Here is a 13,787-nt window from a genome sequence, read left to right as displayed (position 1 = left end):
TCAATACTCGTGGTAAATCAAAATTAGGAGATAGTGAAATATTGGCTGACAAAGTTAAAATGATAATTTGAATATTAAATCCAAATTATAAGATTACAAATCTTAAGTATGACATAGTAGGCAATAGTCTAAACATGTGAGGAACCAAGATACCATGTTTATTCTTTGACATTTCATTCTAAGTTCTAAGAGTTTACATTTCCACTTAGTAAGTCAATAATATGAGAAAGGCCTAGGCTACTAAAACTATATATTGACCTATTAGCCTACATTTAAATGAAGAGATCCGAAGTAAACATTGGGATATTTTAAGTCAAATTTACTAAACCGACATTAGAGACGACATTCTCCTTTGCAGTCTGTGTAAACGACTAGGTCAATAAATCAACATTCTAATTATCCATTATTTCATAATTGAAGAAACTCAAATGTTTGACTTTCCACACTTTACTTCCATAATACCAAACGTGTTGTTCTTTTCTTGGAGTAAATGGTTCTCACCAATAATCACAGCAGGCTGAAATAAGCTTAACATTTCAAAAGAAGCCTGTTGCTCTGTCACGCATGCGCACTTCACAAGTATGCGCGAAGAACAGGAAGCGAATACTTTGTGTCCGTCTACTCTTTTCTGTGAATGATTTTGGCTTAGACTGAGCCCTTCTGGTAGCTAACGTCATTTGAAACACACACACGGGAGAGTTAGCTATCGTGAGAAGCCGCGCGTTGTGGTGAACGAACATTTGAGTCTTGGCCGAGGAATCGGAAGCTTGAGTGCCAGGCAAGGGCGTGTTTGAATCTCAAGTGTTGGAGAGACACACCGCCTCCTCCCACTCCTCCTCCTCCCCACTAGATGCTAGCTCGGTAGCATTTGCATGTTGTTTCACTCCTAGTTACAGTTGTGTTATAGTCTGCATTTTATATTATTTATTCGGAGGTCAGTCGAGAAGAAGATGGGATGTACTCTGAGCACGGACGACAAGGCGGCGCAGGAGCGGAGCAAGATGATCGACCGGAATCTGCGGGACGACGGAGAAAAGGCAGCCCGGGAGGTCAAGCTGCTGCTGCTCGGTGAGAGAAAGATGGATGGACGGGGTCTATTTGCTGGAGAGGGACTTCCCTAATGCCCACCGTCTGCTGAAAACTTAAATCCAACCTGTTACATAATACAACGCGTTTCTGCACCAACGGGAGCTTAAATCAAAGTTGTAACTCTCTCCGTTGACGGTGAATAACGCCACGGGGTAACTTTGATTAAACTAAAAAGTGGTGGAGTTTGAAATATTTCAGTGCTTCACATGAAGGAAGGGGGTGGGGTGGGGTGTGTGGGGGTTGTTCGGTTAGCTATAAAGTTAGGACTGCTGGCTTTATTTATGTGTATCCTCGGCAAATACAATCATTGCATTCAATACAATACCGACCAGTAGTCTCCCCCCAGTGCTGCTGGCGGTGTTTCAGTGAGCCAGTTTAGCGATTAGCTACTTAGCTCGTTAGCGCCTTAATGCTAGCTAGGATTAACGCTAGTTAGCTCGCAGAAAGCTTAACCTTAAAACATGTCTGAGAGGAGGATTTATTCTCAACTGCGCGTCCAAAAAACGTCTGTACTATTGTGGGCCGTATGACACCCGGACTACATTAGTACAAGTTAAATTACAGTCGCTATATTCCTGTTTCACGTAAACATTAACGGAGCGTCAACGTCACTTTAGGCCGGTTGACTCTGGTGCTACAGGCTATCGACGTAAAAGTTGGCGTTTGTGAGAATATCGATGGATGTAACATCAGCGGAGGGTTTCGAGGTCATGCCAGCTGTGCTGGTCGACTTGTCCCAATGTTTCCGTTAACTCGAGAGATGCGAGGAAGGCGTGACTGCATCATTATGCAATTACTAGTTAAATTATACGTTCATTTTATTAGTCATGTGAGGATATCAGTTGTGTGACTAATGGGCATACAATATACTCCATCTAAAATGTTAGTGTGTCATTGGTGTGGTCATTTAAATATGATGGTCAATAGGACCGGGACTTTCACTCTCTTTTTAATCAGCTGGAACAGGCAAATGTGTTTGTGTATATCACTGAACTGTAATGCAGCCTTTGTATTTTATTGTTAAAATACAGCATTCAATTCATAGAAAGCTAAAGCAATGACTCATCAGATGATCACATCCCGATATCGGTAATACATCTCTCAGTTTTATCTGGAATTGTTTTAAAGAAAATAGCCACACCTTTTCTCTAATCTGGCTCTTAGAGGCAGTTGATGACCACTGCAGGCTGTCTCAGACAGGAAAAGACAGGCAAGAGGTTGCATAGCAACCTTTGCAGCCTGGCAGACTGCAATAAGCATCTGTGGCAACTATATACACACACACACACACACAACAGAGGCGGCTAGTGCATGCTAACTGGATAACTGCCTGGATCATGCCATCTACAAGCAGTCTCTCAAATGCAATCTGCATATTTTTGGTTGTCTGTTTTCTGATTTCTCCACAATCACAGACACTCTTCAATGCTCAGCTGCAGCAGTCAGTTCTTGAGATAGAGCTCATTTGAATTTATCTCACGATTCTTACCGGCACCAGTATGAGATGTCAGGGATCAGTTTGTGGATGTGTTGTCTGATGGAGCAATTACACTGTCACATTGATGTATTTCACATTTGTTGAATGTTTTTTATACCGTGTGAGGGTTTCTTAGCAAGACATAGCTGCAATAAGCATGCAAGGTAAAGCTGCATATCTCTTTGTCGGGCAATCCACCGGGGGTGCTTGCAATAAGGCAGTAATCTGCAACTGATATGTTCTTGAGACGAGTATTTTGAATGGAGGACTGCCTCCCATGTGGACTGTTTGTGCAACGCACAAATGCAAATCATAAAGATTGATGTTTGTTTATGTGTTGCGGCTTTTCCGGAACCAGAGCAGTTAAAAGCAGCACAGAGGGGAGGCACAGTGTTTATTGTTTACTGTAGATATATCTGCGTCTTATATGGCTCGAGGGGCATGTGTGTTCCCTGGTCCAATGTCGCCCTATCAAACATCCTAGCTCTGTCATAAACTGGAACCATTTTACTTCTTCCACTTTTTGGCATGATTTCCATTCCTTAAGCCCTTCAATTGCACCAGCTCAGTGAGGCGTGAGCGTGTGTTTGTAAATCAAATTTAAGTGTGGTGTGATGTTTGCAGTAATATTAGCTCTGTGTCTGCGGTGCATGGCTGTTTATCATATGGGACGATGATCTGGTGAACAGTTCTCCTCACCAGGGATCTGAGAGTCCCTGCAGAGGTACGGTAATTAAAATGTTGTGGGCTCAGCATGATGCGTGCTCTGTCCCTCACAGGGAGTTGGAGCTGTATGAGAGACTATATACCAAATGCGTTTTTGGCTTATTCAAACAGATCACAGATTTGCAAGATTGTATGTTTCTTGTATTTCTTAACTTTTATTTATGTTAAAGACACAATATGTTATACTTATTTATTTGATATTGATCCCAAATAAATCATGTTGTCTATATGAGAAGCATCTGACAGCTCTGAGTCCATCTAGCAGTAGTTTCTAACCCAGGGATGTTTAAGCTTTGTATAATCTCATTGACTGAGGATGCAGTTAATTAATCCAATTACACTGACCTGGCTAAACAGGGTCTTAGACACTTCCTCAGTGCATTATGTGACTGTAGCCTCTGATGAGTTGCAAGTTTAAATTAACCCACTTATTTAATTAACAGTAATTAGTTTTTGGTGTGGGATATAAGCTGCCATTATATCTCCATAAATGTACCATCTGATTGTTGGGTTTTGACAGGAAGGCTGCACATCAACATATTGATTGCTCCGTTTAGTTTTCAAGTCTGGACATGTTTGTTCACAGGGTGCATACATGAATGACAGTAGGGGCCATAACAATGGACACAAACTCAAACCAGAATGATTCCTTCAAGTATTCTGATACCACACATATACTGAAGCCTCATGTCAGAGGGGTTTGTGAATACTGTACCTACTTGTCTGACATCTGTGATTTATACTTACAATAATTAACATAATTTAACCGTTTCTACTATAATTTAATCTTCTGTGACATCTGTTCTCTGTTTCAGGTGCTGGCGAGTCTGGGAAAAGTACAATTGTCAAACAGATGAAGTAAGTGTCAACACCATAACATTTAACACTTTTTCAGACCCTTTGACTGACCTCAGACTGCAAAAAAAATAACACATTTTACTATATGTGCACCAGATCACTCGACACTGCTGTGATATTAGTCTTATCACATTTGTTCACTCATTCACCTTTCCCAAATAAATGGTCAGTCAGTAATTGTGTCTAGTAAATTGAGATATTGGCCAATTAATTACCATCATCATAACTGGCAAGTATAATGTTGCATAACAAATGTTCTATAATATTTTAACGGTGGAGCATTGCGTTGTTGGATTCCTAGCAAATTGTAGGGTCGGTCTTTTTAGTTTCACCGCGAGAAGAATGATGCAGTCATTTGGCATTGATTTTACACTACACACAATTTGGACATACACAAAAACAACAGGAAGTGTGTGTGATATATGTATATATGTATGTATGTATGTATGTATATATATATATATATATATATATATATATATATATATATATATATATATATATATATATATATATATATATATATATATATATATATATATATATATATATATAATGTGTGAAAAGAATATGTTTTAAAATGGCCATCATTTCTTACATATTGGTCAAGCTTCCATATTGGAGCAATACAAGTTAAGTGTAACTCACAGGATGTAGACTGTGGGGTTATTCCTGCCCTTTGCCCATGTAGCTGTATGGTTTGTGCTTATGTCCTCTCGTTGTGTGCCAGGATCATCCACGAAGCGGGCTACTCAGAGGAGGAGTGTAAGCAGTACAAGGCCGTGGTCTACAGCAACACCATCCAGTCCATTATTGCCATCATCAGAGCTATGGGTCGCCTCAAGATTGACTTTGCTGATGCAGCCAGAGCAGTGAGTGTGACAAAGCAAAGCCGGCATTTACACTGTTCTTGGGACATTACAGGTTTAATTTATTTGCATTTATATAAGTCAGTTCTATGAGGTCAACAACTAGTTAGTCATATGTCAGCCTTCCCTACTGGGCTAATTTATTCTCGCTTCCTCCTCTGCAGCAGGTCAGATAGAGCTGGTAGGGGCTTAGTATCGCATTCAAAACGCTGTCTGTGGGTACTTGAGTTTATACGGTCACACTGCTGTGTGTACTTGTTCATGAAGACTTTTTGCCCATTAGTTTGGTGTTTCCTATAAGTGATATATGTTATTAGCACGACATGCTGAACATGTATACAGCGCATACTTCTGGGGAATTTTCCTTTTCTTATTTTTGCTACACAGACTTCTGTTTCATTTTGTGAATCTGTTTTTTCCCTGGCAACAACAAGTGGCTTAGTCATTGCTACAGCGTGACTGGCCTAGCCCTGTCATCGTGACCAATTTTACAGCCAAAGCATTTCCTTCTTGATTTCGATATTTATATTTTGGCCACATTGAACATGTCATCATTAAGGGCTGCTATCTTTAATTCATCACTTCCAAACAGTCATGTTTGTCAGTGGGAGAGAGTTCTTACTGGGATTTCATGTTAAATGATTGCCACTGATTTAATCCAAATTAAATCTGTTAGGATTAATATGTTATTTAATTTAATCTAATGCTCCTAAATCTTTGTATCTTTTGACGTTGGCTGCACGGTGAACTCTTCCCTAGCAAAGCTGTTTTACGTTTATATAAAGAAATTGTGGATCGTGATGGGGCTTTGTCTCGTTAGGATGATGCGCGGCAGCTGTTCGTCTTGGCAGGTTCAGCAGAAGAGGGCTTCATGACAGGTGAACTAGCCGGGGTCATCCAGCGGCTGTGGAAGGATGGAGGCGTTCAGGCCTGCTTCAGTCGCTCCCGGGAGTATCAGCTCAATGACTCTGCAGCATAGTGAGTTGACTGCATACAGGAACCAGTGTGTGACAGTACAGAATACCATTCTACACTCTTAGTCTGCTAACATTTGTATAACGTGTTTAAACTTTCTCTTTTCTCCTCCAAAGCTACCTGAACGACTTGGATAGGATATCCCACGGTGCTTATGTGCCCACCCAACAGGATGTGCTGAGGACCAGAGTCAAAACCACTGGTATTGTGGAAACACACTTCACTTTCAAGGACCTGCACTTCAAGTGAGTACAACCACCGCAGCTAATCCACTGCACTCAACTGTATGATGACTCTGAATCGCCTCCCACATCTCCGATTTGTTCATTGATTTTAAAAGGCCTGGTGTTGTTTTCATTGACGGCTGTTTCCATGGGTCAGAGAAACATTTGACCAATCAGAATTTAATAAGCAGGATTAAGAATGACAATAAAAGATAAGGCGCTACAGTCATGAAAAATAGCTCGCTACTGATTAGTTGGGTCAAAACCTCAACCGTCAACGCAACTCCCCCAAACAAAAAAACACACACTGACCGGCATTCCACTTATTTAGTGAGTAATTTTATTTTTAATTACGGACACCTGGAAACAACCGGCACTACCACGTCTTGAATCAAATGAAGATCAAAGAGTTGGTCTAAACTTCTGTAATGCAAGGGTAGAAGTTGTGGTAATACACCATGGCGACACTGAAATGTGGAATTATTAACGACTGACAGGATGAAGAGTCGATGTTAGGAGGCATCTTGATTGGTTTGTGTCGGATATTATCTTTATCTGTTTGCTTTCTGCAGAATGTTTGATGTAGGCGGACAGAGATCAGAGAGGAAGAAGTGGATCCATTGTTTTGAGGGAGTCACCGCCATCATCTTCTGCGTGGCTCTGAGTGACTACGACCTTGTGCTGGCTGAGGACGAGGAGATGGTTAGATCCCTCTGACCTACACATAGCCTGAGTCCATTTTTGTTTAGCTTCTCTGGTTAGTTACCACTTTGTTTCTGCTCTCATTCAGAATCGAATGCATGAGAGCATGAAGCTGTTCGACTCCATCTGCAACAACAAGTGGTTCACAGACACCTCCATCATCCTCTTCCTCAACAAGAAAGACCTGTTTGAGGAAAAGATCAAAAAGAGCCCTCTCACAATCTGCTACCCAGAATATGCAGGTGAGACACACATGCACGCACGCACACACACACACACACACACACACACACACACAGTACAGAGCAGGTGTGTTTTACATGCAAATACTGTACTTTGTGTGTTAGTGTCGCACATAAACCAGTAAGTCCAGCCAAGTATATTTGGTACTTATTAGTAAGGCTGTCAGAAGATCCATGACATCCTAAAATTGTCTTCAGTTACACAAATTCAATGGCTTGAAAGGTTTTAGCAAACAAACAAATTAATATTATTCATAAATTATGTTTTACATGTCTTCAACAATAAATAAGTTGTAGGCAACATGTAGTGTAATATAATTGTTCTACAAACCTCTGCCATCATAATTATTACAATAATGCTACTCGTATAACATTTTACATAACATAACGTTGAGTAATATTAGACTCTGAACTGAGGTCCAGAAAATTCTCTGATATTCACTTATTTATTTTCAGTCTGTCTGCCCCTTGTTGCCTCTCGAAGGTGTGGCAGTCTCTGCAGATGACGCACAAATGTTTCTTTATTCTCTGCTCTTGAACTGTGTGGGCTGCTTCATGTTTATAACAATGTGTCCGTGTCGAATTTATTGATACTCAGATTTCACAGATATATCCACAAACAAGCTCTCCACATTTCATGTATGTAAACTGTAAACAAATGTGTACTTGTCGAGCTATTATGTAGATAGCCCACAACCAGCAGACTCCCCTGTTGTTCAGTTTCAGTGGATAAACAGTTTTTTAAATTTTATGTTTTTATGCAGCAAAAACAAAATGCTTCCCACTGTCCTCATAATTTATCCAATACAACAGCTCTGCCTTGAATTCTACTTATACAAATCCGATATATATATCCAGTTACTTTGTTTATATTATTGAGGTCATAGTGTTATTGTAATGAAAGGTGTTCTGAAATATGTTATTCCATGTATTCCGTATATTCAAACAACTACTTATGATCAAATGACAAATTATTAGTATCGGACATAAAAAATACCATTTCAGTTAATACCTAGTGGACACCTAGTGAGTTTTTTATTATTTATTTGACAGTAACTTGTTTTTTATTTTATTTGTCTGTGAATGAAAAGGTCTTAAATTCGATTTAATGCAACTGTTCGTTGTGCTCTATTTCTCTCCTCGTTGTGTCGTCTTCGTCCTCCTTCAGGTTCCAACACCTACGAAGAGGCAGCAGCTTACATTCAGTGCCAGTTTGAGGACCTAAACAAGAGAAAGGACACCAAGGAGATCTACACCCACTTCACTTGTGCCACCGACACCAAGAACGTGCAGTTTGTGTTTGATGCCGTCACTGACGTCATCATCAAGAACAACCTGAAGGACTGTGGCCTTTTCTAAAGGTAACGCCGGCTGCTTCTCGGGCGAGCTGGACGAATATTGAGGTGTGGTCTGTCACATTGTTCTGCTCTAATCACGGTGTCTTTGTTTTCTTCTTTTTGTTCAGGCAGCTGGGTGGCTGGCATGCCGAGTGACTTGATTCAAGGGGACTCTGACTGGAGGAACCTCGCGGACCCTGATGAGAATGTCACTTTTAACCTCTTATTAACTTATGTTCATCTCCTAAAAGTTTTAAAGACGGTGTGTAGAAAAACATTTTGTGTAAAATATATTTGTACAACCGTCTATGGCCGGGGATTTTTCACAGTTTTAAAACATGCTTATTTTGCCTTTTTATTATCATTATTTTAAATTTTTATATAAAAAGGGGGGCCGTGACTTTTTTTTTTCGTCCATGAATGAACACTTTTGTCTTTTGTTTGTAGGTCCTTGTGCCTTGCATGCTTTAGTTGCAGTGTGTTTATTTTTGTTGAGTTAGATCTTAGGTTTATGTAAATGTTACCATTGAACTCTTCCCAAGCCACCCCTTTGCCCCCGAGTCCATATTACCTATTTCTTTCTGATGGTTTCACTGTCGCATCATTTTTTGCGTCTTTGGACAAACCAAACAAGACCAAGTCACTCTGTAGACCAATTCACTCTGACATACTGTGAGAGCTGTGTGTAAACCTTTTCGGATGTGAGATTTGCATGTGTGCTGCGAGTGGGAGTTTTGTTGTGATTGAGGCCAAAAGCCAGTGCGAGTGATTGTGAGTGCGACTGGGATTGTGCGTTTTGTGTGTGTGTGAGAGAGAGAGAGAGAGAGAGAACATGTGCACAATATAAACAAAGGGACTTTATTCCTCTAATTGTCATCCTCTTTCAAAGTTTTATTTTTCTAAGCGACCAAAAAGAAGCTACTCTCTGTAATTAACGAGTGCACGTTGTTGGTGCGCCGCTACAAACTGTAACATTCCTTATTGAATCAAGAAGCAAAGAGAAGCTTTGAAAAGAGGATGCCAATGGCGGCCTTGTAGCAGACAGTAGGGCCATTTATAGATCTGTGTTCAGTGCATAGACAGACGGAGACATGGCTGGGTGCACTGTTATTGATCATGATGTGTGATGGTTTCAAGTTACATATCCCCCCCTAGACCCCCCAACCCTCTGTTTCCATTGGATGGGCACATTAGTGGACTAATCTCCATGATTTTGCTAATAAAAAAGCTGCTATGGTAAAAACCATGGCAACTTATGCAACAGACTAGTTTTTTTTGGGACTTTGTGTGTGTGTGTGTGGATAACAAAGATATGGACTATTTACTGTCAAATTAATAGAGCAGAAAGTTTAAAAACTGTGAAACTACATTTGTTAATAACACACACGTTTGATGTTTTGATGAATTTAGGTTGCTCTCGTCAGATTCAGAGACATTTTGACGTCTCTAACTGACGAGAGCAACCACAATTTTTTTTACAAATGCTATTGCATTACATACACATTCGCACAGCATCTATAAGCTGGTCACAAGATGTCTTCTACTTCTCTGAAAGGTTTCAGTGTATTTGACCTGAAAGTCTCAAATCACATGTGGGTAAGTTGCTTTTCAACCAAACTAGTTGTCATGTCACAAATCATCTCAAAAGTGAGAACAGAGAAACTCTCCTGCAGATAAATATGGAAAAAGCCTTCTAGTTTAAAACTTCACAATCAATTATTTTGCAGGGGAGAGAGACTTTAATATTTATCCTTCAGTGAACTAATACCTATTTCAGGATTTAACGTCATCTGCCAGTACTGTTCAACAGTAGATAGTTCCCTCTAGTGGTCTAGTAGTGTAACTGCATGTAATGACGAAGCCTGATTGCTGCTTGATGATCACAAAGGAGACAACTGAGGAAAATCTAATCACCAGTTTTAATATAATTAACAGAGATTGTTCCTGACTAAGATGTATTGGCCTCTTGTATTCAATCTCCATTGGAAACGCCCCAAGATTAGGACTAATTAGTCCTGAACTAGAATGAGAGTGATTTTCTTCCAAGCTGTGCAGATTTAAAGCAACATTGTGGCCCAGAATCTCTTCCAGTATTCATGAGCTGATCAACCGTTAAAGGAATTAGTTCAGAGATAGTGACGGGATTATCAGAACAACTGTCCTATTCCACTCATTTTTTATTTTCATATGATGACGGCCACTAATTTACAAATGGGTCACAGCAATGACAAGGCCGACTCCTGTCTCACAGACTTAGCTAAGCCATCACTGCTCAAGCGCAATGATTAGGCATTAGCTGAGAGGACACTATTTTGGGAGGCATTGTGTGATTTAAAAGCCAACTGCAGAGTAATTTAGCTAATCCCAAAAGCCCTCCCAGGGAAATCAAAGAGTGTGAATATGAAGCTTCTTCAAAACGAAGGTGTGGTTTAGGAAAGAGAAGAGGATGATGATGATGTTGATTGTGATCAAACGGCACATGATGGCAGACTGCAGCTGACCAGGGAGTCAAAGCAAAAGGAATCCAATCCAAACCCTAAATGTGTGACAACCAGCTCACCGAAGGATAACATCTGAGAAGACTATATAGACTTCATAAGTTATCTGTTATGTTATATGATAATAATGTGCCCATAGGCTAGGATTGTAGTTTAGCTGATGGCTGCTGGATCTTTGAGGCGGATAGATGTTGGGGAGTTAAAAACTCTGTCTCTGTCTATATACTGTATATAGTACATCCATCCATCCATCCATCCATCCATTTTCAATACCGCTTATCCTCATTAGGGTCACGGGGGCGCTGGAGCCTATCCCAGCTGACATAGGGCGAAGGCAGGGGACACCCTGGACAGGCCGCCAGTCCATCGAGGGCACATGTAGGGACATACAACCATTCACTCTCACATTCACACCTATGGGCAATTTAGAGATCAATTAACCTGCAGCATGTCTTTGGACTGTGGGAGGAAGCCGGAGAGCCCGGAGAGAACCCACGCTGCCACGGGGAGAACATGCAAACTCCACACAGAAGGACCGCTCCGACCGGGAATCGAACCCGCGGCCCTCTTGCTGTGAGGCGACAGTGCTAGCCACTACACCACTGTGCAGCACTATATAGTACATGTATATATTTATTTTTACAAACATACAGTAAAGATCTTAGCTGAGCACAAGACTAGAGACGTGGGTAAACAGCTCGCTTGGCTCTGTTCAATGTTAACAATCTGCCCACCAACACTGAATTCTAAAGACAAGATTTTAGAGTTTATGGGATATAGGCCAACAAGTTAATTAACACACTTTAGCTACTCAATTGTTGACAAAGTAATGCCATCAGTGTTTCTATCAAACATCTTATACCTTTCAGAACAGATATCAATATGTGTTTGTTATCTGCTCATATTAGCAGTTTTTTTCAGTCAGGCTCTGGTGAGGAAGTATGTGTGGTTTGGAGACTGTCTCGACTTTCTACAGGTGCGCTCTACCATCACAAGTTTCACTACATAATTAAATCTAATCGTGAGCTTGGAGAACAAGCCAATGTGATTTAGTTGCCAATTCCCTGAAGCCATTCAGTCTAATTAACGTATTCTCTATGTGTGATGCATTTGTGCGTGTGTGCACATGTTTGAAACTGATTCTTAACTGCTGCTCCAGCCCAACACACACCCCTGGGTTTCCAACTGCTGCCACTGTGCTCTCTATTTAATTGAAAAGTTTAAAATGTCTTCCAAAAATTGTCTTACTGTCTTAGTAGACACTGGATGATCATTAATGTTCTTGTCTGCAGTCTGTTTTCTCAAAATGAAGAGCATAAAGACAGGAGGAGTCTGTTCACTCTGTTGAAAGTGAATGTCTGTGTGAAGGTGACCCCGCTCCCCCCTTGTCTTAGCCGAGCAATAGAAACAACTTAGTGTGCATTTCTTCCCTAACACCAAATGCACGAAGCAGAGAGTCAATGAGGGAGGCAGTGAGCTAAATCCATATAAGCTCTATTGAAATTCCCCCTCTGAGTGCGCAGACTGCCTTGTGTTATTGTATTTTTGCCTTCTGTTGTTGGCAGTCTGCTGTAGGATGCTCATTACTTTCTGTCTATAATGATGATATAAAGTAATATCCTTTTCTTTCTTCTTCCTCCCCCACCCAGTGTGTACAGAGTCACAAATATGGTCACAGACAGTCTGAGGAAGCCTCTACGGATGCACAATCATCATATCATTAATATTCTGGCAGAAAGTGAAAGATTTTATGGAGCTGTTGCAGCTCTCAGAGAAAAACAAAAGATAAAGCGTGCTCCGTTTTCAAAGCCGTGTTTTTCCCCGAGCAATCGCATACCACCATGACACCCAAACCAAAGGTTTTCTTAATGTTGTTAGGGGCTCATGTAAGCACACGTCCCCCTGTGGCTGTGTACACATGGGAGGCGCCACACACACACACTGAGAGTGACTGCTGTATTCTGTCAGGAGAAAATCAGAGTGGCGACAAGTTGCTTGAAGTGACTTCGAATTTAGACGCTCCAGCTCAAAACTTCGACAGCTGATGGCTTTTCTTTTTGTTCTTCTATCATACTTATTTTCACTAAAGAAGGTCCAACATAGTGAAATTCTCTGATCCAGATATATATAGATGAGCACAAGAGAATAATGTAGTGTCCTTCACGCACACAGATACTATTTATGCTACCTAGGTACCAGATCTTTATTCTATTTGAAGGACACATCATCTGATTTCACAATTTAGTGATTTCACAATTTTGTAATTTCACAATTTAGTCATTTAAAAGAGCTGGTGTTTAAGTGAAAACGTGCAGACTCTGAGTCCTCTTTAATTACTCAACCCTGAACTCTATCTCAGTCTAGGCTAAAGGCCTCTTGAAGCTGCAGTTCTGACATCCACCAGCAGAAGCACAAATTAAGCACATCAGGGATTCATTTCCCCTCTTGATGGATAATCTGTTAATCCATTTTTCTGAATTATACCAGTACTCTTTTTTCCCTGTGGTGGTGAGACTTCAATGATTATCTCGTCTGCATCATCATCTGTTTAGAATTTATGTAAAAAGTGTTTGCTGTGACCAGAACGTACAGCACGATGACCTAGATGCCAAGACACTGAAGTAAGTAAAGTGACAGTCAAAGTGAATCTACTGCACTTCATGGATTATTTACTGGTTGCAAATGCACAGGGGGTTGTGTACAGTAATGTTGTTTTGCACATTTCAAAAGCACAAACATGCCCTTAAAACACTCATAGAAGCATTGCAGAGAGTGGCAGTAAGAGGGACT

General features: G+C 40.6%; 1 protein-coding gene across 2 annotated transcripts; it reads left to right on the top strand.

The window, feature by feature from the left end:
- The first annotated feature begins 570 nt into the window (after positions 1-570).
- On the top strand, positions 571-9,764 carry LOC117732121 (guanine nucleotide-binding protein G(i) subunit alpha-1). Of its 2 annotated transcripts, XM_034534831.1 has the most exons (10): positions 581-778; positions 935-1,068; positions 4,108-4,150; positions 4,881-5,022; positions 5,840-5,997; positions 6,111-6,239; positions 6,791-6,920; positions 7,009-7,162; positions 8,331-8,523; positions 8,628-9,764. In XM_034534831.1, the coding sequence occupies exons 2-9, from the start codon at positions 951-953 to the stop codon at positions 8,519-8,521; spliced, it is 1,065 nt and encodes a 354-aa protein (XP_034390722.1). In that variant the 5' UTR covers positions 581-778; positions 935-950; the 3' UTR covers positions 8,522-8,523; positions 8,628-9,764. The 2 variants fall into 2 exon arrangements, with proteins under 2 accessions (XP_034390721.1, XP_034390722.1); XM_034534830.1 differs by having other exon boundaries at positions 571-1,068.
- Positions 9,765-13,787: the final 4,023 nt, after the last annotated feature.

The sequence above is a fragment of the Cyclopterus lumpus genome, chromosome 6 (genome assembly GCF_009769545.1).
Source record: "Cyclopterus lumpus isolate fCycLum1 chromosome 6, fCycLum1.pri, whole genome shotgun sequence".
In the NCBI taxonomy this organism is placed as follows: Eukaryota; Metazoa; Chordata; class Actinopteri; order Perciformes; family Cyclopteridae; genus Cyclopterus; species Cyclopterus lumpus.
This window is presented reverse-complemented; position numbering and strand designations above follow the sequence as displayed.

Bases quoted from the DNA above. Each gene is read 5' to 3' on its own strand.
- LOC117732121 (XM_034534830.1), top strand. From the start codon at position 951: ATGGGATGTACTCTGAGCACGGACGACAAGGCGGCGCAGGAGCGGAGC. The intron at 5,998-6,110 runs GTGAGTTGACTG...TCTCCTCCAAAG, and splicing joins CTCAATGACTCTGCAGCATA to CTACCTGAACGACTTGGATA. The intron at 7,163-8,330 runs GTGAGACACACA...GTCCTCCTTCAG, and splicing joins CTGCTACCCAGAATATGCAG to GTTCCAACACCTACGAAGAG.